Here is a 24,138-nt window from a genome sequence, read left to right as displayed (position 1 = left end):
CTACTCCAAATACTTTAAGACTTTACGGCATGCAGTTAATGTAAATGAATACTATGAAATGTCGACATGAGTAAGCGAAGTGTCGACCAATGACGGCCATATTGCCTAATATTATTTCTCACAGAACAAATATAGAGATATATGAGGCAATCACGTGCTATGTTTAAACCAATGAAAATATGACATTTCAGTCCAAGGGAAAACAAATATTAATATCTGGAGACCTATTTAAATATTGTTTAATAACGGATCCAATCTACACATGTAAATTGTCCAGGTACAAAAAGCTGATTTTATGAGCTATTTTGCTCTGGCGAGTGATGTGGCTCATGTGCCTCTTGTTTCCTGGAAGTGACGGCAGCTATATTGGTCTAAACTGTAACCACAATGTGTGGTAGTGTAATAGTTTACTAGTACATTTTTTGAGCATTACATGCACTTAAACTATCAATGTGTATGAGTGTGTTTTATGCATATTTTTGTCAACCAAATCATTTCTTTCTGGTCACATTTGTTCAATTTCAAAAATTTGAATTGTTATCGTCTTTTAAATGATCTAGTTTGTAAATATAATGAACAATTTTTAATTTTGTTTTTTCTTTGTGCAAATTAATTTGTGTAATATTTTTTAGAAGTACCTTTTTAAACTATATGTTTGTGACACAAATATTTTCTTAGGTTGCTTATCTGTGATTCGATTGTACACGATTTTATATATATTCAATGAAGAAAGTTTACGATTGCTTGCATATATTTCGATTGAATTTAACTTTCATTTTATAATCAAGTAAATGATAAATGATAATGTTAGTTAGCTGTATTTGTTTTATTATATACACGTTTATTTTGAAAATTGATAAAGTGATGCTCATACTTTCTTGATGATATGATCAATCAATAAAATGAACTGCTTTATTTTGATAAAAGAAATGCTGCACCAACATTTCACTATAATTGATCAAAAAACTATTTTTGAGTTAACATGTACAATTTGTGAGACATTTGTCCTTGAAGTATTTTTCAATTTTTTCATGTGTTATAATCAGGTTGTATGACATTATTTTTTCTTTTTTATATAAGTAGAAAATGATAGAAAGTTTGAACAATTTTTAAAATAGTCCTGTACATGTAGTCACATCTAAAAAGACGAGATTGATTGAATGCGCTTTTTTACTGGATCTTGATTACTAATTTTCCTTCGAGCACCTCCTTATTTATCGGTACTTCTATCAGTAGTCCGTCCAATTGACTAAAAAAATAGTTTATGTGAGATTCTGACATATATTGTAATTTGTTGGCTTTATACACGATTTTATGATATTATTCTCTTAATAAATATTTCGCTTTAAATGTCTCTATTTTTATGAAGTCAATTTGTTGAACATATTAACACACATAATGCATTTCTGCATGTAAATTTTGGGTTTTAATGGAAAAGTGAAAATGTACATGCATTAGAAATGCTACTAGCCATATAAAGCAAGAGCAAATCTTAAAACATATCACTTTGATTTAGAAGTTTAGAAGAAATTATAATTAAAATGTCATAAAATATCTCTAAACGCATTGTTTGTCTGCTCCGTTAGACACAAAACACGGGAGGCTATCACTTGGTACAAGCTGTCTATAACATAAACCGTTTTGCAACTTTAATCCATGTTCAAGTAGATACATGTAGATGGTCAAAGTCACAACTTGATTAGTTTATGTATGGGTCATCTTTTATAGGAGAAATCTATGGCATAATATCATGATACAATATTGTATCATATTATGTAAATTTCATACTCTATTGTATGATGGTGTTACAAATTGTATGAACTGTATCACCAAGGCTATATATCATATATTTTTCATTGCTGGTCTAATCTTTTGGATAGCGTCTGACTTATTTTTTATCTGACGTCGAGAGACCCGTTATTTTAATGAGTTTGTTCACACTCTTAAACTACATAGATATATATTTACATCTACCGAAAATGATTCCCTCTATTTCTTACGAAAACTCATAGCTAATTCATAGCTCTATAGAAACAGCCAGAGTGAAATCTACACACCCCGTCTATCGATTGGTCGAAACCAACAGGGACCTCAGAAAAATCACGGACTGCATGAAAAAAATAATGATGATTTCAGACTCAAATTCCCATCAGAGACGATTTGGCTGTACATGTTCTTTTAGCTAATATACTGATGTATATTAACAGTTTAGTGAATTTTTCTTTCTTTTTACAATCAATTTATTGATATTTTTTTAAAAGATGTAAATATAAACAACAAAATGCTTTCTTTGAAGATTAACGCACGTTTTGAAGGAAGCGGTCATTGCAGAAATAAAATTCACGTTTCTTTTTGCTAGTGTACTGACGAACGTTAACAGTAATTTAGTGACTTTTACTTATTTTTTACAATCAATTTATTGATTTGTTAAAATTTGTTTACAACTTTCTCTGAAATGTGCGGATAACCCATGTATTAAGTTTATGTAAACATAAACGGATAAGTCAATCATACTCAAATAAAGGAGTAATGTGTGTACGTTGTTGGTGACAATCAGTACATACTTGTATAAAAATCATGGAGAGCGATATGATTAATATCGATTCTAGAGGATGTTGGATGGTTTTTAAGATACCCATCACATTGGCGTTAACATGTAAAATTGAACATTTTTTACCTTAAAATTATATTAAGTTTACAATAATCCTTACACATGTAGTTTAGATTAAAAATGTAAATGTTTTTGGGAGTTGATTTTAATCAACTCTCATATGCAGTTACTCTGGCAAACCGAAAGTGAAACAGTGTTTGAACCTAAACACAAATCATCACCGCTGACAAGACTTAGTTATTGAAAATTAAAAAAAAATCGATATAATGTATGCTGAAGCATTTTTTAAGGAAAGTTATCAATAAACACTTTGGAAATAGTCAGAATTTATACAATACGAACAATTAAGATACAATTAAGAGTCTCATGTATTCCTACGCCAGAGTTTAATATAGCCTCGTTCTACCAAACGCTCGGCTGTCCCCGTAAATCTCCGACAAGCAGAGAGGCTTTCTTGCTTGTCGGAGATTAACGGAGACAGCCGAGCGTCTGGTTGAACGAGACAAGAGTTTGATATATCAATAGTGCTTGGATCCATACAATTTTCAGAATTACATCGATTACTAATACATAGTTTGAAATCTGTCTTTAAATATTACACAACATGATTCATATGGGGTTTCTCGAAATTCTTGTCTTAAATTCATATTATGAAAAAGTGCGTAATTCAAATACAGACTAGTAACTAATTGCCATGCAAGATAAGTTGATTTTAAAATAAATGAAAATCGATAAAATCATCTCCTGCCAGTACTTCGGTACTTTGATTTTTTTTAAATCCATGTTTAGAAATATTATCATAATGAGCAAAAAGTTTTAAATCAGTTAAAAATATTTAAAAAATATAATGTCGAAATTTTTCAATCCGCGAAGGGTGCTTCTTGCAATTTTACGCGGATATTAATTCCTCGCGTTCAATTAGGAATCTACAGTATATGGATGATTAGTTAGTGGTCGAAAGATTTGATCTTCATTGCTAAATGTTACACGAAAATAATTTTTCAAACAGATTTTTGCATTTACTTATTTGGTTATTTATTTATTTAATTAACACATGTTCTAGTACGTCTGTCATACACTGACAGTAATGTTAAGCATCGAATCAAACAAAGTATAAAGAGTTAATATATTAGATTAAAAAACGGAAGTCAATGAAACGTCGAACACTTGTGTTTTGTTCAGTTTGAAATTACACAGCATGTGTTTATCACAGATGCACCAAATGTACGCATCTATCTTTGTTTTAAAGTGACATGGATATTACTCAACGAATGTCAAATATATTGCTTTTGTTGGACTCTCAGCAGATAAAACACGTTTTTGAATAAAATAAAATCCTAACATTGAAAAGGTCAAACAAAAAAACTTGACGTATACATACTTTTAACTTCATGAACGTCCCTACGAGAAAAGTATACATCTTTTACTATTCTTTCTTGACAGATATATTTCTACAATGCACACCATTGTAGTGTCGATTGCAATTGTTTTTTTCAATGAATTTATGCATATGAGACATTTTCATTTTGACTATGATTTTCATATATACCAGGATATATGGACTATTTCATTGGAAAAGCCAATACAAGACGACTATTTCTTGGCCCATTGCAGATAACATACATGTTTACCAGGTCTGCCTATGTGTATATGCTCAAATGAAAGTAAATAAAGATATATGTTTATTAATTACTTGTTGAAAATTGCCTAGTTAAAATTCTAAAATTACAAAATCTTAAAAAGAAAGAACAATGGATTTACGCCCAATAAGTAACATATTATATGTTTATACAAAAATTGTGAACAACACAACGAAAAATACATTTTAAAAATGATATTTTTTTTTATTTTCAAAAATATAACAAATTTTATATAAATAGTGCCTGTTTGGGAGGGTAACAGTTGAAATTGACACCCCTCGAAAACCATTGTCAACCGACGCGAAGCGGAGGTTGACAATGGTTTTCGAGGGGTGTCAATTTCAACTGTTATCCTCCCAAACAGGCACTATTTATTTTGTTATACTGAATGTCTTAATTTTTAAGAAAATTTTATTGCTTTTATATAGGAATAACGTGAATTCTACAGCGAACCGTACGCGCATAATTTTCGCGCATGTAACATTTTTTAATGTTACCCGTTGCTAAGTGCGTTGCTAACGCTGAGGGTAATATAAAATATTATTAACTGCGTCTAAACCAATCAGATTTCAGTATTTAACATGAAAGTATAACAATAATAGATGTTATATATTGTTAATATAGCATTTAGCAAAATAAGGTTTTCGTTTGAATTTTTCTAACAGTTTTTGAAAGCTTACACGCTGTAATTTGCGCCAATTTTGAATAACGGGGAAAATGCATTTGTTTGATTACTTAAAAAATGATACTTTTATGCTGTTAATTACAATGCTCAATCCGATCACGTAACAACCAGGAAAAAAATGCCTCCTAATGAATATCAATATACCACGTGATATCGACAGCTAAATTTAGTCTATCATGCAAAACTTTGTGTAGGGTCTTTATGCCTTTACAATCTTTATAATTGTAATAGTTTTACAAAGGAAAGGATATTTTCAGTAAAGCATAAATTTGTCCAAAATACATGTACATAAATTACGATTCTATGAGTACATATGAATACTTCCTTCAAAAATAATGACGTAGACCTACGTGTTTCCCCTATGTGCTATTTTTAGAACATGTAAGTGTTAGTGCAAAAGTAAGGGTATCGTGAGTGACAAACATATTTTATTTATTATACATGTATGTATTTCAAATTAACAACTGTTAAGCATATTAAAAATCAAGTCGGATATTTAATTAGGCAAACAATAACAGCAACCTGATTTACGGCGGACATGCGCAATGAGGTCGGTTTCGCTCTTCCTTCATCAATATTCATGAAAAGGTATTACTTTCCTGGCAGGTAAATTAACAATTAAAAATCTATATCTTTGTAAAGAGATGGAATTTGTAATTGAGAGAATAAAGGTAACTTTTATAATTAGACAAACACATGCGTTTTGACTGTCATTCAAAATCGACGCCAATTATAGCGTGTATAGCTTTAATGCTACAATGTACAATGACATACATAATCATCTATTTGGTTTGTATACATACTTTCAATTTGTAAGTGGTCTTTATGGTCTCTAAAAAAAATTTAATATCAACAAACAACAAATTATAGTTTTCATTTTCTGAATAGGTTTTAAATAATTGTTAATAATTTTGTTGCTAATAATTGTCATTATAAAGACGGAAAATATTAGTAATTGTGATGACGCGCATAAAATCTAATAAAAGATATGTTAAAGATTATCGATCTTGTTATTGGCATCTAATTATGAACTTTGTTTAACATTCTGTGTTATAGTTAGGCAATGTATAAGATACATGATATATGTTTTATTTACCATTGTCATCATTGGCAATACTTTGATCTCCTTTTCTTGAGTGTTATGTTCCTGGCTCTGTGAATCTCAGCAAAGTATAATTATCTTCGTTTAATAATCCATTATCAAAGATGCCTAATGCATAGGAGTAATAAAAATAACAATACAAACATAACCTCATAATGATTTTATTGGCGATTTAGGCCACGGCTGCTTACAATAAGGGAGCCAGGCATCAATTATTGCCTTGTTGGGCATCCCCAGACAATACAAGCAAGAATGGTGAGCCCTGGGAACAGATGCTCACCTGCTTGATCACCTAGTATAGATAAAAATGCAAATACAATGTCAAATAGGAGATAGTTGAGCACTACTGGTGAGCCAAATAGACACCTGGAGAGCTCCCACTCCTGGTAAACTTGTTTACAGCCGTGACGATTGGGTTGGTGGAAGATCAGATGGACCAATGAGTGTTTCTCTGAAATTATAACAAGAAAAACACGAGAGAGCAGCGGAACTAAGTATAGCAAACGTTTAAACATTTACATTGGGGAAAAAAAAAATTGACGGGTTTGGGAGGGAGGGGTGAATTTTTTCGAGAAGACTGACGAACTTGCGTATGACGTCACAGATTTGGTTGAGGTTACTAATATCCGAAAGGCCAAAAGAGCCTGAGAACACTGATAATAGTACATTCAAGGCAAGACCCATTGAATATTGAAATAAGCATATTGGCCCTTCGATAAATGGATTTAACCCTGAATGGTTAAATCCTATTATCAAAGATGCCTAATGCATAGGAGTAATAAAAATAACAATACAAACATAACCTCATAATGATTTTATTGGCGATTTAGGCCACGGCTGCTTACAATAAGGGAGCCAGGCATCAATTATTGCCTTGTTGGGCATCCCCAGACAATACAAGCAAGAATGGTGAGCCCTGGGAACAGATGCTCACCTGCTTGATCACCTAGTATAGATAAAAATGCAAATACAATGTCAAATAGGAGATAGTTGAGCACTACTGGTGAGCCAAATAGACGCCATGAGACTATGCCAAGGCATAGGCTGCGCCACCAGTAGGGCAATCCCCCGGCCGTTAAGCTTGGACCCAATAAAGAATAAAGTCAATTTGAGTAAATTTTGTATGTTATAAACAAAATAATGGGCTGTCAAAAATCAAAATGGCACTCATGCCACAAGAAAATGAAATAGCTTGCCACAAAAAATTGTAATAAAGGCAAATTCAAATACTTGATCTTATCACATGACCAAGACAATACCACAAAATGATACTAGGTGTGAAATTACAATACCATAGACCTTCAATAGTCTATGAACAAATAATCTATGACCCAACAATTAGTCATAGCGCAGCCATGGCCCATTTTGCCCAACTCTAGGTGACACTTTGACACTTGAATCATTCAAAAATGCTTGCAATGCCTGTTGCAATCTGTACAAAAACATGTCATTTCCCATTCCAGAAAGGTGGACCTTATCTTTGCAAAACATGCCTGTGTTGGCTTTATGTAATTCAGGGTACCTGATGTACTTTCCCCCCAACCCGATTAAAAGAGTAGCCACATAACTATTAACCCGCATTCTAGTTCTCTCCATGGCCGGCTGATTAATACCCCCCCTCCAATGCAGGCGTGGGAGAATTTGGGACCATATAATTATGGTGGAAGGTAGTAATTGAATTAGTTTTTCTATCACGGTTTTTAGTTTGTCACGCAGGTCGGCTGATTTAGCGTGCCTATCACCTATTTTAGCCCCTTTGGAAGCGGGGATGTTGTTACCACCACAATGGATGACTAACATATGGGGTGCATTTTGTACCTTAAGCAGTGTTCTAACTTTTGAACAAATCTCTTCCACCCTCATTCCCCCTTTGCCTTGCCAAAATATGGTAGCATTATGGCGATCTAGCTCTAGGTTGGCACCATACTGGGATTTTCTAGCGTAGCAAAATGCATGCTTGACAATGGAAGAACCAAGGATCCATATCGTTCTAGGACCTAAAAAATGGTTATTAAACAAAATTTAAAATACTAATTGTGTTGGGTGACATTAGCCCTAATTTCTTATGTACCTGTACATACAACGGGACTTCCATCTCCCCTTGCTAGCAATATCATGTGCGCTGGTACCCGAGACCCAAGCAGCGGACGCTGCCCCAATGCGGAACGAATGAGGTTTGTATGATTGGTTGTCTAACCCCAATTTTTTGAGTGCTAAATTAAATACTGATGCAACTTGGTACCTAGTGACTGGTCTTCCTGAAAGGTGGCAAAAAAATGCCCCCGGGTTGGTGGGTCTTGCCTGCATGAATGATTGAACTATGCGTACAGGACATATTGGCAGTAGTGTGGGGGTTAGCGATATACTTGAACCTTTTCCTTCCTGGTCAGTTTTTGAATGTCTAAGAAGAATGTGAACAGTATTGTTGTGTGCGAGATAGGTTACATCCCCATATTGAATGGCATGACCTGGGTCTTGCAACGAGTTATGTACCAGCTCCCCCATTCTAAAGTACCCGAAAAATGCTGTGGAGAATATGACTGAGAACAGAGTTGATTCATAGGTTGATTTACATATTGTAGGCATTAAATGGATGATGCTGGATAGGATTTCGAATGAAAGTGGTTTTCGGTCGTCAACCCGCCCATTCCTACGACTAAGCCCAACCAAGACTTTTTTAAGTACAAACCCCTGTGTTGGGTCAGGCAGGCTGCGGATCTTGCAGAAGTATGATATCCCTGATATGTATGATTTAACTGTATTAGGTGAAAACTGCTTATAAGACAAGTATGCGACAAAATCAACCAACTGATTGGGATGGGGAGGCCACTCTTCTACTTGATAATAAGCCCTACGAAAGGAGTTGAAAGCATTGATTGCAGTGTCATACAATTTCTTTGTATTGTCAGACATGGAGTATCTCAAGAGCTCTTGAGATCTAAGTTGGAGATGACTTGAAGAAAGGACTGGGGAATTACTGATGGCTCTTCCTCTGAGTCTGGGAAGCTGGCCTGGAAACGCGACCATTGCTGTCGAGAAAGAGCATCAGCTTTAGTATTATCGAGACCCATTATATGTGTTGCCTTGAACTGGATATTGTACACTAACCCTTGCAAAACTAACTTCCTTAACAAGTGCATGACTCTACTAGACTTGGATGTTTGAGTATTGAGAATTGATACCAGGGCTTGGTTGTCTGTATGAAGAATAACTCTCTTGCCAGCTAGTTTTGTACCCCAAATACTAAATGCCATGGCGATTGGTACTAGTTCAAGAAATGTAATGTCCCTAATGACTTCTGTCCCTTCCCACTGTCCCTTCCCACATTGCTTTTGCAGGATTGCCCCACAACCTAACTCTATATTCCCTGCACTATCTGTAAACAACTCAAATTCGTAATCATTGGACCAATCTATAATTTTGTATGATGTGATTCCATTGAAACAATCTAAGAACACTAGCCACATCTGTATGTCTGCCTTCATTTCTAAGCTAACCCTGCGCTTGTGGTGTGGTTTCGATAGTCCGCAGGTAGAATCGTAAAGCCTTCTAACAAAAACCCTACCAGCTGGGATAGCCCTAATGCAAAAGTTGAGCAAACCTGTGAGAGATTGAAGCTCTTTCAATGTAACCTTACGCTTATCTAATAAGGACAAAAGCTGTGCTTTGAGTTGCTGCAATTTCTCCACAGGTATTCTGATTGACATATTGATTGTGTCAATTTCTAAACCTAAGTAAACTAAATTGGTTGTGGGCCCAAGGGTTTTTTCATGTGCCAATGGCACCCCCAACTCTAAACAGATAAAACTAAAGATTGACATAAGGTTAGCGCAATCCTGAGTGCCCTTTCTACCTGCTACCAAAAAATCATCCAAATAGTGAACAACATCATTGCTCTTGGCTTGCTGCTTGAGGGCCCACTCTAAAAATGTTGAAAATTTCTCAAATTTTGAGCAGCTTATAGAACACCCAAAAGGTAAACACTTATCCACAAATATTTTACCCCGAATTCTATACCCCAGTAACTGGAAATCAGATTTGTGAACTGGCAATAATCTAAAAGCATTTTTTATGTCTAAACGTGCTACCAGCGCTTCATGACCTAGCTTAGAGAGCATGTTTAACGCCTCATCAAAAGAAGAATACCTAACTGAACAATACTTTTTGTCTATAAAATCATTTACACTGGCTCCAGGGGGGTGGGATAGATGGTGTATTAATCTATATGAGCCTCCCTTTTTTGGTACCATGCCTACTGGTGACAACCTTAGGTCTTTCAAAGGGGGGTCATCAAATGGGCCTGCTACTCTGCCCAATGTAATTTCCTGTGATACTAATTGAACTGCTTCATATTCTAACCCTGACATGGATTTGAGGTTTTTGCAATCAGTGGCTACTCGTGGACCCTCATAACAAAGCTTAAAGCCAAACGAAAATCCCTGTATTAATTCTAAGGCCACTAAACTGAGTGGATAATCAACTAAAAATTCCCGTAATTTTGAAACTTTGACTGGGCTAGCAGCAATGTTACTGAGGTCTAAATGACTGGGAGTAAGGGGCACGACTGGCTGCACTTGGGGCTGAGGGCCTCCTTGGGAGCTGAGGCCGCCATGCTGTCTGCCCACCACCAGACCTAAAATTCAAACTAGATCCTGAAGGTGTCTTATGCCTAATGTAAGGGTGATTGAGTGAACACAAAATACATTCATGTTTGTATTGGCACTGGTATTTGCTACATTGCCCCTTATAATTGAAATCATAGCACTTCAATAGAGGGGTCTGCTGTGATTGTATCTGGGTACCAGTTATATGTGTGCTGTACATGTACAAGAGCCATAGCTCTTGATCAACAATGGCAAATGACATGGAGGGGTTAGCCTCCTTTTTCAGCCTAAATTGTATATCATAATCCCGCCATCCTAATGTCTTAACTCTACTTGCCCCCAACCTAATTGTATGCATGTATTTGAACAATTGTACAGCTGCTTCGGGATGTGCTGATGTATATATGGAGGCGAAAATAAGAAATGCGTCTGTCCACACCTGTATATCAGTAATGGTCTTAGCCTTTGACTTGGGTGCCAAGGTGAGGTTACCCTCTTTCATGGAAAATAATTTTATGTCATCATTGGGGTCACCCCCATCTAAGTTAGCAATTAAAAGGCCCATATTGACATACTCCCCATTTGCGATTTTAATTTTTAATCTATTAGGCACCACATGGCCCAAATCACTTTCGTAACTCTGTGTTTGGGCAAAACAATTGTTAGAAATAATTTCAGGCACTGTACCTGTACATTGATCAGGGCCCGCCATGCTTGGCTGTAGCGACTCGATGGGCATTGGTTGCGTCCCCATGCCTGGCTGTAGCGGCTCGATGGGCATTGGCTGTGTCCGATTTTGGCCTAGAATATCCGCCACCGCTTGGGACACTTGTTGCAACTGCTCGCTGGAGAGCAACGATGTTGTCGTCTGTGCTGGTGCCACAGGGTCAATAGATATGGGTGCTGACTGAGCTTGGGGGTTAGCAGCAACTGCCCCATGGTGGTGCCTGGGTTGCCTCTTGGACCTCGTCGTTGGCTGGGCCGGCTCTCGATTTTTTCTTTTTGGCATGCCGAATTGCTCGGAATGTAAATACAAAACAAAAATATATCAGGTTAAGAAATAGAAAAATGCATCAATACGCCAGAAATTACGTGTAGACCGATGGACATGCTGCTGTCTGCACGCGGATGAAGCTTGTATACCATCCCCACAAATCGACAAGAATAATCGTTCATCGGATCATTTTGTTTACCTAATTACCGCTTCAACAATCATATTTGTCACCACAAATTACTTGAACGTTAGTATCTTGACAAATTACGGGCCGAAATACAGATTTGTGAAGCGAAATTTAAAGACATCTTACCTTGTGAATTTTTTCGAGAAGACTGACGAACTTGCGTATGACGTCACAGATTTGGTTGAGGTTACTAATATCCGAAAGGCCAAAAGAGCCTGAGAACACTGATAATAGTACATTCAAGGCAAGACCCATTGAATATTGAAATAAGCATATTGGCCCTTCGATAAATGGATTTAACCCTGAATGGTTAAATCCTACTAGTAAAGAAGTAACAAGAACCATCGCCAGAACTCGTTACGAGTGACAAGTAGGTCTTCCGTCCGATTTTGTTTTATATGATACGATGAAATATCGATACTCTCTGCCAAATCTGAGATCTTGGTAAAAATAGTTTTTTTGTGTCGAGACCGGATACGGACGAACAAAAGTGATCAATGAAAATAAAAGCTGTTTTTTGTACATTTTCCTTATGTACATCACTGTTTATCATGCTAGATAAAACACTCAAAGAAAATCTGTTAAACTTGTTAAATCATGAAAGTTTGAACCCTTCCGGTGAGTACCGGAAGTGACGGATGCCAACATAAAACACGTTTAATACATATTCAATCAATTGTCTATCATTCATAAAAGTTTATGTCTCAATCACTTACAGTGGCTAAAATCTCGCAGGAATCAATTTTGTAAAACGGTTAGGTCCCTAAGATATTTGATATAACTCACCGGAAGTGGAATATGATTGCTTAATTAACATTATATAGTTAACATATATAAGGTCTTGTAATGATATACCGGTATTCATTCCATGTAGAAAGAAATAGGGGAAACAAATATTTTTAAGGCTTCTGGTGACGACCGGAGTGACGACGATTCAAACAAAATAATGTAAACACGGATACATACCTAGGGCTATCATCCCACAAAGTTTGTTTATTCAAGTCCTTATAATTTTTGAGATCACAATGGCACAAGCTTTTTGTCGCGGGACAGGAAACGGATGATATGAAATGAACTTTGGAAAATATGAAATTAAATCCTTGAGATAATTTTTTTTCTATCGCTTCTGCAAATTTCAAGAAAATCTATCGAGACATCTCTGAGAAATCTTGTGTACAAAAAAGGGGAACAAAACTCATACCCAATTTTTCAGCCATAGTGAGCTCTTAAGAAAAGCACTATATACTGGCGTAAAACAAAAACAATAGGTACAATTTCAAACTATTGTCTACCTATCCTGAAAATTTCATATTCATATCTCATAGTTTTTTAGATTAAGCGTGCACAAAATTGGTCGTTAAAGATATAAAATCAGCGATAAATCGTTACCGGAAGTGACGACGGAAAAAATATTAAAAGCAAAATAAAATCAGATCACTTCCAATAATCTGTGAAATAATAATGTAAATCGGTGGGATAGTTTTTGAGAAATCGCGTGCACAAAATATGTGGGGAAAAATAATTATTATAACTAGACGCTCGTTGCAAGCAACAAGAGGTCTTCCGTTTGAAAACACCTTAAAAGGGCTATCGGGACAGTTTTTTTTTTATTTCTCAACACTTTCTCAAATTCCAGTAAGCCTCTTTAAGGATTTCAACAGACATATCTTCATTTAAGGAAAAGGCGATGCTACTGTGAATTTTAATTAAATTCAAGCAAAAATAATTAAAGTCCATTATTTCAGAGACACATTTTGAATCGAAGCACAATTAAGAAAAATAATATATTCATGCTCTTTTATGGAATATGCAAAAACAAATTACAAACAAAAAATATTTTGTTAGTCAGTACTATAACTAATGATTCACATTATATACTAAAATTTATGATATGTAATCAATGAAAACTTCTGAACAGTGAACTTTTTTTTATATGAAAAAAAATCGTTCATGCTTAAAAACCCCTAATGTAACATGTAGGTAATACATGCATGATCTCAATCTTGCATAGTTGTTGTTCTTTTTCTTTTGCAGAATGTACGATTCGATTGTAGAGAGTGATCAGGTATATTTCTAAGCGTTTCAAAAAGTTATGGAGATGAAATATTTATATATAAGAGACGCTACAGCTCATTTTGCTCAAAATTACCGTTGATTTAATCATTTCAGGCGGTCAAAAAAGTAAATATTACTAGCTCAGTCTCTTGATCAACAGCTTAGCGCACCAACTGTAAACATTGCATCTTGACTTTCTGCAAAGGATTAAAATATTACGAATTTATACAGATTTTACTTGTGGTGTAAACAATTTTTTAGAGATATAAATTTAGAATTTCGAAAAAAATATTTAACACGCAATCGCGCGCTTTTTTTGCTGTAAAAAGATTCAATCTTTTAGTATATGCACGACTTCTATTCTTTTATTTAACTATGTTTAAAAAGGGAAATATCCAAAATGAAGAGAATTCGCTGTTATAATATCTCTTTAAAGCTAAATTTACAATAATATACCGCGGTAGATCTTATAATACCCCGTACTTCACTTTTAACAGAAAATATGAACATTCTGTAAAATGTTATTGCATTTTTTTACGCGAAATTCGCTTATGAGCTTGCAAAAAACACACTGACTTCCCAATTTACTCGACAGCGCTGACCAGACACTGCAGGATTATTCAAGCTTCATAGCACGTGGCCTTGGTACTCTACCTATGCACACACTGAATGTGTTTGGGGGGGGGGGGGGGGTGCGTTAATGGGTGCAATCTAGATGTTTAATTTATTTGTTACACTATCCTAATAATAGCGAGCGCAGCTCGCCGGCGCGCAGCGCCGGCGAGTGAAGCGAGCTCTAAGAACCAGTGTGCGCGGGAAAAAGAACGAGCAAAACCTACAGTTCATCAAACAAAAATTTTTGTCTACGTCCCATAATGCTCTCTAATGTTTTCACCCGTGGTTCTATGCCAAAAATGGCTGACTTTTAACTCGTAATTTACGGTGACTTAAAGTTTGAAGACACGTTTTGAGTACCGCATATGCTTTTGCGAGACTCAAAAGATTTGTTACATGCTTCCATACCTTCGTATTGAGTCGAGAAACGTAAACAAAGACGAACAAAGTCATGGATGACGTCACAATGCACTCGCGCTATATTTCCCGCGATAAATTTAAAGGTGGATCAAACATTTGTAATGAGTGTACTGGCTATTTCAGTATAGACTGCGATACCTGCCTCATTGACATATGATTTGTTTTTAATCTTTTTTTTAATATAGAGATTATATATATATACATATATAAACTAGCAAGAGCCATCCTTTACTGTCATATCGATCCATTTTTAAGCTAATTGTGCATGCAGGTACAGTAGGCAGGTAAGTATATGAGAAGGGAGTAAATAAACAATAGAACATTTTGAACTAAATAAAAAGGAATAAAATGAAATAATAAACAGGTAAAAAAAATTATGTAGATATTGCATATAGTTAGACTATTGAATTTAAAAGTGGGAAATTACACACCTACAAACAGGTACCGCTCTCTCTCTCTCTCTCTCTCTCTCTCTCTCTCTCTCTCTCTCTCTCTCTCTCTCTCTCTCTGGGTAGGGGGTTGCGCTGTATGTATCATAACCATTAAAATTAGTACCATACTTATTGTAGAGCAATACTCTCTCAAACATTCTTTGAGTTCCTTGATACCTAAATAAAACTATAAGTTAACAATGATGCAAGGTATGCTGCGCTCGCCAGAACGGTAGCACCGTAAAACATATTAGGTTTAGTATGCATGCCAAGTAAAGCTAAACTAAAATGTGCCATGCTACGAACACGGTTGTCTGTAATTCATTGGGGGGAATACTCAAGTTCACATAGCAGTGGTTCAACTTGTTGAATTATCATTTCATTGGATCGATGCCGGGGGCGGGAGTGTAGCTATACATAGAAAGATATATCTCCGCAGGAGATTTATCGATAATGCGCAAGTAATATACGATACAGACTAAGAACCACCGCCGCGTTTATCCATTGAATCTCATAATTATTCAATATTTCGGTCAACACAAGATGGTTCTTGAGGAATTCTCATTATTTGACGTCACGGACGGGAAGCTGTATAAGAAGTATAAATAGCCACTAAACGATTACACAACATTGCTATTCTTACACTCATGCATATTCATACTTACTTGGAATTTGACATATAAACTAAAATTTTCGAGAGAAATTATGTTTATTGATCGCAATATGTATATATTCTATTTATTGTAATTGCAAATAAGATATTTATTCCATAATAATATTGAAATATGAATCCCAAACGAATATTGCAATTTTTGCCGCTAGTTGGTGTCCGTCAAATCCACTGTCGACGTCACATGTGAGCTGACCGGTAGCAATAGAGGAGGCTCATAGAGCCTCCGTCTAAAAAAAGAGTCGGCACTCGGGGATTGCACCCATGCCGCTTGGACAAAAGTGTACGCAGCACAGTTAAGGCTGTCAATAAACTCCGTTCAGACAAAAAGTACGGGAAATGTGCATTATGACATCACAGTATATTACAAACCTCGAAAGTACTTATCAATCTATTTATTAGTAAAATTAACTTATACTAATCTTTTAATTATAAACAACAAATGCTATTACTTACAATTTTGATGTCCGTTATATCGTACACACTGAAAAATAAGCGAGATGTCGTTCTCGCTGTACTACAAAATATGACGTCATATGCTTCAAAATGACGCATTAAGTTAAATCATTGAAGGCTATCGTGCAGTTTTATAGCGAAGAAAAATAAATGTCATACATTAACAGAAAAGTACAAATGAATATTTTGTATAAAATTATTATTAGTAGAATGCTACCTATATAGTCTTATTTTCATTTTGTTAAAAGTATGCATCGTATAAAGAAGCCACCTCGAATTTGTATAAAATATTGTATAAATTATCTAAAATCTGAGTACCTAAATAAATCACTTAATTGGAAGGGCATACATTTACCTGATCCCGACAAACTTTTACATGTGAATTTGAAATATGCTATGTAACTTAAAAACTTCTACGATCCTTGTAAAATCTTACAAATCAATTATTTGTTAATGAAATTAACCCTGTGACCTTCAAAATTATTCAACATATGCATTATAAATTACGGTTTCCTCTATAACAAATATTCTTATCTTAAAAAGTTCGCACCGTATTCAAAATCTACGATATAACATCAAGTTGTTTCATAATTAAGTTGTGAATTTTGACATGATTATGCCCTTGCAATATTGAATTTTTTAAATGACCTCCAAACCACAAATACATCTGCTTGTACCATGCGACTGCCATATCACGTGACCACCATGAACATAAAATATTGTACTGTTATATATATATATATATATATATATATATATATATATATATATATATATATATATATATATATATATATATATATATATATATATATATATTAGAAATATATTGCATTTGAGTGACTGTTATGGATTTTAAAAAGGACATGCCAGTTTAACTAAAGTATACGTGTTTTCATCACAAAAATTTCCCCATATTTTTATTGACTACTACTCTAATGTGGATCGCTTTTTGAACAAAAAACATATTCTGCATTTATTATAGCGTCTGTATCGTAATATGACAGAAAAAATATTTAAAAACAAGAAAAAATGAAAAATGAATGTTTCTGCTTTCTTCCGGTGCCGACCGGAAGTGATGGCGAACGTTCGAAGTGCACTGCAGCTGAAGAATAACAATCATCACTGACAGTTTGATGCAGAGAGAGAGAAGCCTGGCAGTAAGATTACTAAATTTAAAATCTAATTATATTCTTGAAAAATTGACTTTCATTGCCTGACATTTACTGTACATTAACTGTACCTCACTGTACCTTTTACTTACTACCACTGTACCCCACTATACAGTCCTACTGAAGCACTGTACCCTTACTGTGTGGCACTGTACAGAGAACTGACAAGTACTGTACCCCACTGTACGCCACTGTACCATTGATTTGAAAATTAAAATCTTTCTTAAAATCTTCAGTATGATATTTTCTTTGATATTTACTTTTCTAATATATGTATAACATTAATATTAGGTACATGGAGAAGAATGCATCAGGTCGTTTTTATTTAATTTTCATCGATTTTTAATGTTAGGATCACAAAATAATGATATTTTCTTTAAGATATTTTCCCTATCTAGAAGATGAAAAATCTAAATTTTACATGCTGAACCTGATTTTTAAAAAAGTGCATAAATTTCATCTAATTAATTTGTTAATTTTGTAAACTGGCGGTCATAAGCATATAAAAATACATCTCATTCAACTGCAAGGATACAAAACAAAGACCGCAGAACATAAACTGACAAGATTGGAAATATACAGCTAACGTCACCTGTTACAGTCAAAACATTTGAAATGGGCGGGAACAAATTGACTCTGACGTCTGAGAAAACACTGGATTGAAACTGTTGTTATAAGAAGCGTATTTTTGATCCACATCAGCATTTTTAACTTCCTATATAAGTTAATAGAAAAAACACTTTATTTCATCAATAATAGTCATTTTATTTGATCAGTAATAATCGGATCCCCATCCGAGAGAGATTATACATGTACGCAGGGCAAAGCATATTGTCCGAAGACTCGTCAAAAGTCTGAAGCCAAGTGGGGGGCGATTTTGAAACGGGGTTTATTCCCAGGGACGAATAATTAGTTCGAATTCCGATTTAATAAACTAATACATACATTGTCCCCAGATAAAAATTTTCGCTAGGCTAATCTATACGGATATGCACGTTCATTGTTTATCTAGCTATACACTTATAAATAAAATATCACGTATATCGACATGTTGAAGATCTCTGAGGTACGTAAATATCGGAGGAAAATTTACAATCAAAACTGTGTTGGAACTGGTGGTTTTGATGCTGTAAGGGGATTTATCGTGTTTTTACCTTTCTGACTCGGGGCCTCAAATTAAGCACTATAGAGTAGAAGAGAGAGAGAGAGAGAGAGAGAGAGAGAGAGAGAGAGAGAGAGAGAGAGAGAGAGAGAGAGAGATGGAGAGAGAGGGTAAGTTAATCAAAAATCGATTCGGTGAAGAAATTGGTTATTTTTTTATCTGCTTCTTTGATACATCGATTATTTTTCTTTTTGTCTTAAGTTTATCTTTGCCGACTAACACTGGGTGATAAAAATTCTGCTAAATCGGAAAATAAAATAACACACATCTTACAAATGTAGCATGGTTAATTATCCCCATTTTTCCCAAATCCACTCGATACCCCAGTGTTATGTCTAAACGATCAGTGTTACATGTAAGCAATCGGTTAATAAGATAGAAAATTTGTGAATTTTTGACCCTGATGCTTAATCTCTAATCCCGATTTAATTTCGGCCGAACATGTACAAGTTTGTTGACCTTTGTAAATAACTACGAACTTTATAAGACTGATATTAAATGATTATAATCCAAATCCACCCTGCCGTAATGATTTTTTTTAAAATCAAAAGTGAATAATCCGACTCTGTGTTTCAACAGTGTATCTCCATGGTCGGTGTTTACATCTGTTCATACCTAAGCCCAAACACACATACATTGGTGATCAGTTTTCACACCATATCGCAGTCAACCGGTCGTCAGAGTTAGAAAGAGAGAAAGAGAGAAAGAGTGAGAGAGAGAGAGAGAGAGATTTCATAGTGTTTTGTAGTGTTCAGTAATTCCAAAAAATAAGCAACATACCGGTATGTCAATAAACACATGTATACATTCATATATATATATATATATATATATATATATATATATATATATATATATATATATATATATATATATATATATATATATATCTATATATATATATATATATATATATGGGAATAAATACTAATCAGTCCTCCTTTTTAAGCCATGTAGAATAACTTGGGTGCATTGCTAAATGTTGTGTGCATACAGTCAATGAGATGGCGGCATTTCTTTGATGCCGGCAAAGCAACCCAGCAAACTCTAATGCCGTCGAACTGCAGGGGTGCTTCGGCGGAATGTCTTTATGTCGGCGATGCGACGAGCGTCGGAATTTAGAGAGCTGCTGACAGAAAAGAGCTTTATATTTGTACTGAAAAAGCCGCTATTATTTTTATTTATGACAAAAACAAGTTCCTGTCCTTTAAAAAAGGACTACAATACGTGGACCATTTGCATGTGTTTCCAACGAAAACGTGAAAGCCTTAAAATTATCAGACATTCCACAGAATCTAGCCCTCTGCTTTTAGCCACATAATTTGTATGTTGTATTGCGTATACATGCATATATAGCCCTGACTTTTTATCTCAGAATTTAAAGGATTCATACTTCTAAAATAATTATGATTTATCTATGAATGAAGTTTGCATGTATGGTATCAGGCAATCGGTGAATTCTGCTATTTGCACACACATTACGATTCGCTTTACTTTATTAACTATGCAGTGACAGCTTTGTGTAAATGAAAAAAATTCATATTTTGATGCATTTTTCTTGAGATTTAAACTTTTATAGTGACATAATTATTCAATCATACTTAAATGCTTAAAAATTTAATTGGGTAGTTCTCTAGCCTCGCCTACTTTATAAATGTAAAGTTAAGTTACATGTGTATTCGGAAAACAACAAAACATTGCAAATTATGCTATTTGATGCATGTTGTAGTTTCGGCATAACATTAACTTATTTCATAATACTGATAATTCACATCACATGCAAATCATTTCTTTAAAAGGAATACCTTGTTTCTGTACTGTTTACCGACAACTTTACAATATTACAGCGCCTTTGAACTTATGTGTCATATGGCACGGAATCCCGATCCCGATTCAGATAAACTTGTGCTAGCCTGGTTCCCTGAGCTACCCATTACGCACAGGAACCAGGCTAGCTCATGCGCAGGCTGAATTTCCCCCATAGCATCCGGTTTAACCTCGCTTATATATTTTCTGCGTGGACCTCAGGGTCCACGCAATAATATGGAAAACATTCAAATCCATCATTTTAAAGATAAAATCAAAACACAATAATATTAATTATTAATAAAAACACAAATAAGAGAGAAAAAGGATTCGGCACTCAGGGACTGAACCCGGGTCGCCTGGACAATATAGTCTAACAATTGAAAAGGACAAGTATTAAAAAATAAATATCAACACACCCTCCGTTTCTTTAACTAGAGGATTTCTGTACAAAAATAATTTGGAGAAAATATTTATAGTCCAACACTCTAACGACTGAGCTACGTGGACCCTCGATTCAGGATGTTGGAGTTCAAAATCTCAAGAATGAGTGAATCGATTTTTAAACAATTTCCATTTTCAAAAAATGTAAAACGTCTCTATCATATGAAAAAATAAAAAAAAATGAAATCCTAAAAATTGAAAAAAAAGGTTTTTCATTTCCTTTCGGTGACGACCGGAAGTGACGGCGAACGTTCGGGTATGCAAAGGGCATTTTTTTTCTCTGAAAATTTGAATGTCCTATCTTTAATACTTTTTGAGTAAAATTGTGAACAAGCAAAAACATAAAATCTTTAATATCTCGGTACCGGAAGTGACTATCAAAAAAATATCGTGTAATTTTCTTACAAATTTTGTCATGAATAGGATCTGAAAGTTTCAAAAAAAATCGGCTGAAGCATGTTTGAGAAAACGCGACGGAAAAAAATCATAATAATAATAGGGAAAAAGAAACAAAGCAATAACAAGAAGGTCTTCCGTTGCAAACGGAAGACCTTAACTAGATACGCTCTCGTTACGAGTAATGAGAAGGTTTTCCGTTCAAGTGTTTTACTATATGATAAAATTAGTAATGAAATTTTAGAATTGTACCTCAAACACTTCCTTTCAGATAAAATATACGATTGTCAGTATCCTTTTAAATGCTTAACAAAGTATTTTGCTTTTTCAAATACAGCACAATAAAGATTTAAGTTTTTAGTCCCCTTAAATCCCTATTTACGTCATCAATGGATGTGGCAATGAGTTTTACAAACTGATGTTGTTACGATGCTTTACAAAATCTTGATCGCTTTTAAGGTATGTGTAAAAGTCTTTGCGAGTATCTTGGCCCCTAATTTAAGGGGCCAGCCCATTTTTCTTAAGTTCATTCGAAAGGTCTTACGAACACTTACACATTTTAGACTAAACTCTTGTTTATTCTGTAAAAAAAGGCTTTTTTCAATTAAAAAATATAATCGATATAATATTTACTTTGAAGAAAACTACCAGAAATAATTCACAGAATGAACCTCTGCTCTTCAGTCAACTGAATGATAACTGAAAGGTCTGGAAAGGTGACTGAATGGCATAACTATGCCATTCAGTCACCTTTCAGTAACCATTCGGTCACATTTCAGTTGACTGAATGGCAGAGATTCTTCCTGTTTAACTTCCATGTCAAACAACGAAATGTAAAATGAAAATCATATTTTGACTACTACCTGTGAAAACAGGAAGTTTATGATAATTCAAGAAAAACATGTTTATAATATCTATATGCAAAGGTTAATCATCCCACAGTAGTTTGGTTGTTGAATTCTTTACCGTTTTTGAGATCTCGTAGAAACACTGTTTATTGTCTCGGGGGGGGGGGGGGGGGGGGGGGCGGACGAACAGACATGCTCAATGAAAATAAAAGTTAATATTTCTTTGACATTTGCCTCCCGCACATTACTGTTTATCAAGCTTACGAAAACAAACCTTCTACAAAATGTGTATCATCTATGTAAGTTTTGTTTTGAACACTTACAGTTTCTGAGATCTTATGAAGATTTTTAGTTTATTTAACATCGCATAGATGACTTATTGTAGGATTTATACTAAAATAATCAATCTATGTAAAATAACTAAAAAAGGGGAAAAATTTGGAAGTCCTTCCAGTGACGACCGGATGTTACGCCGAACAATACAAAATTGTGTTAACACATCTATAACAATAGGTCTAGCATCCCACATGTACACAGTTTGACTGTTCAAGTCATGATCGTTTTGGAGATCTCAAGGAGCCAAGGTTATTCTTCTCGGGACAGCAAACGTACAAACAAAAGTGCTCAAGAATGAAAGTTATTATGTTCATGATCGGCTTCGACCGACCACTGTTGTGTCTACATGAGGCATCCGGCAAATGCTTTCACGTGTGCACACATTCCGCTTGCATAAGTAGTTCTTATAAAAACCTGCAGTTTGGTTAAGTATTTATATAACATTTTACTCAGTTTTATTTCCATTCATTTACCTTAAGAGATGCAAACATACTCAAAATACAGTTTTGACCTGTTAATTCAAAAATGCACAATTTGTCTCACGCGTAAGAATGTCGATCGAAAGATTCATTCAGTAATGCAATTGACCTCGATGAACTGACCTCGATCATAAAAAGATGCTCCATGAACTGACTTCGATCTATTGATTTTGCATAACAGTAGCTAGGAAGACGGCTTGATTTATAAACAAGGTTATGTTATAATGCAACCTCAATAGCAAGTTATGATGGCATTCAATGTTTTTAGTCGCATTTAGTTATTTTAATACAACTCTTTCTTTGTATACGTGTTAATGCTCTTTGAAGAGCCTACTCAGTATTCTAAAGAAGAAGAAGAAGATAAATCAACATTTAATAATTACGTTAAAAATATAAAAATAGACAAGGAGTTTACGAACGGCTTTCCCTGAATTTATTTCAAAATCAAATTTGTTGACGGTTTATAATGATGAAATTATGGTGTACAGATTCAAAAATACAGTACTTTTTATACATTTTTTTTTACATAAAACTGATAATGTTGATTGCTTCTAGCTATCAAGATATCATTATTGTCGATCATTCCTTTAAAAGGAATTCTTGTTCTTGTTAAAGATTCGACAAACAGTCTTTATTGCATATTAATTTATCTAAAATTGTCAAAGAAAAACAGATTAACTTATAAGGAATTTGAACGCCTCTGTTGGGAACTGAAAGTGATGGTTGACAAAATAAAAGCAGTTATACACATTTTCTATCAAATTTCTATCATCCATGTAAGTCTCGTGTCTGTATCATTAACAGTTTCTGAGATCTCGTTGTTTCAACATTTGTTTTAAAAAGACTACTTGAGATATTTGAGATACCTCACCTGAAGTAGAGTTTTTTTTTTGTTCAATTAACATCGGATGGATGACATATATAAGCATTTAAACTTATATTTCAATTGTGTGTGAAATAAATTAAATGCGTTAAAAACTTCTTATAATAATTCTTAATTCGTTTTTAAGATCTCGATGTCTCTT

At 34.5% G+C, this 24,138-nt stretch overlaps 2 protein-coding genes across 2 annotated transcripts; both read right to left on the bottom strand.

Annotated features, from left to right (window-relative positions):
* Positions 1 to 6,141: 6,141 nt before the first annotated feature.
* LOC128186327 (uncharacterized) lies at positions 6,142 to 12,137 on the bottom strand. Its single transcript, XM_052856127.1, has 2 exons — positions 11,330 to 12,137; positions 6,142 to 8,035 (listed from the first exon to the last, which is right to left on the bottom strand). The coding sequence occupies exons 1-2, from the start codon at positions 11,649 to 11,651 to the stop codon at positions 7,377 to 7,379; spliced, it is 981 nt and encodes a 326-aa protein (XP_052712087.1). The 5' UTR covers positions 11,652 to 12,137; the 3' UTR covers positions 6,142 to 7,376.
* LOC128186328 (uncharacterized) lies at positions 8,026 to 9,343 on the bottom strand. Its single transcript, XM_052856128.1, has one exon. It carries the CDS (start codon positions 9,063 to 9,065, stop codon positions 8,094 to 8,096), a length of 972 nt encoding a protein of 323 aa, XP_052712088.1. The 5' UTR covers positions 9,066 to 9,343; the 3' UTR covers positions 8,026 to 8,093.
* Positions 12,138 to 24,138: the final 12,001 nt, after the last annotated feature.

Source organism: Crassostrea angulata, chromosome 5 (assembly GCF_025612915.1).
Source record: "Crassostrea angulata isolate pt1a10 chromosome 5, ASM2561291v2, whole genome shotgun sequence".
In the NCBI taxonomy this organism is placed as follows: domain Eukaryota; kingdom Metazoa; phylum Mollusca; class Bivalvia; order Ostreida; family Ostreidae; genus Magallana; species Magallana angulata.
The sequence above is the reverse complement of the archived record's forward strand: the minus strand, read 5'-3'. Positions and strand labels throughout refer to the sequence as shown.

Excerpts from the sequence above, each read along its gene's own strand:
- LOC128186328 (XM_052856128.1), bottom strand. The coding sequence starts at position 9,065 with ATGGTCGCGTTTCCAGGCCAGCTTCCCAGACTCAGAGGAAGAGCCATC.
- LOC128186327 (XM_052856127.1), bottom strand. The coding sequence starts at position 11,651 with ATGCCAAAAAGAAAAAATCGAGAGCCGGCCCAGCCAACGACGAGGTCC. Across the intron at positions 8,036-11,329 it reads GGGCCCTGATCAATGTACAG|GTCCTAGAACGATATGGATC; the intron begins GTACAGTGCCTG and ends ACCATTTTTTAG.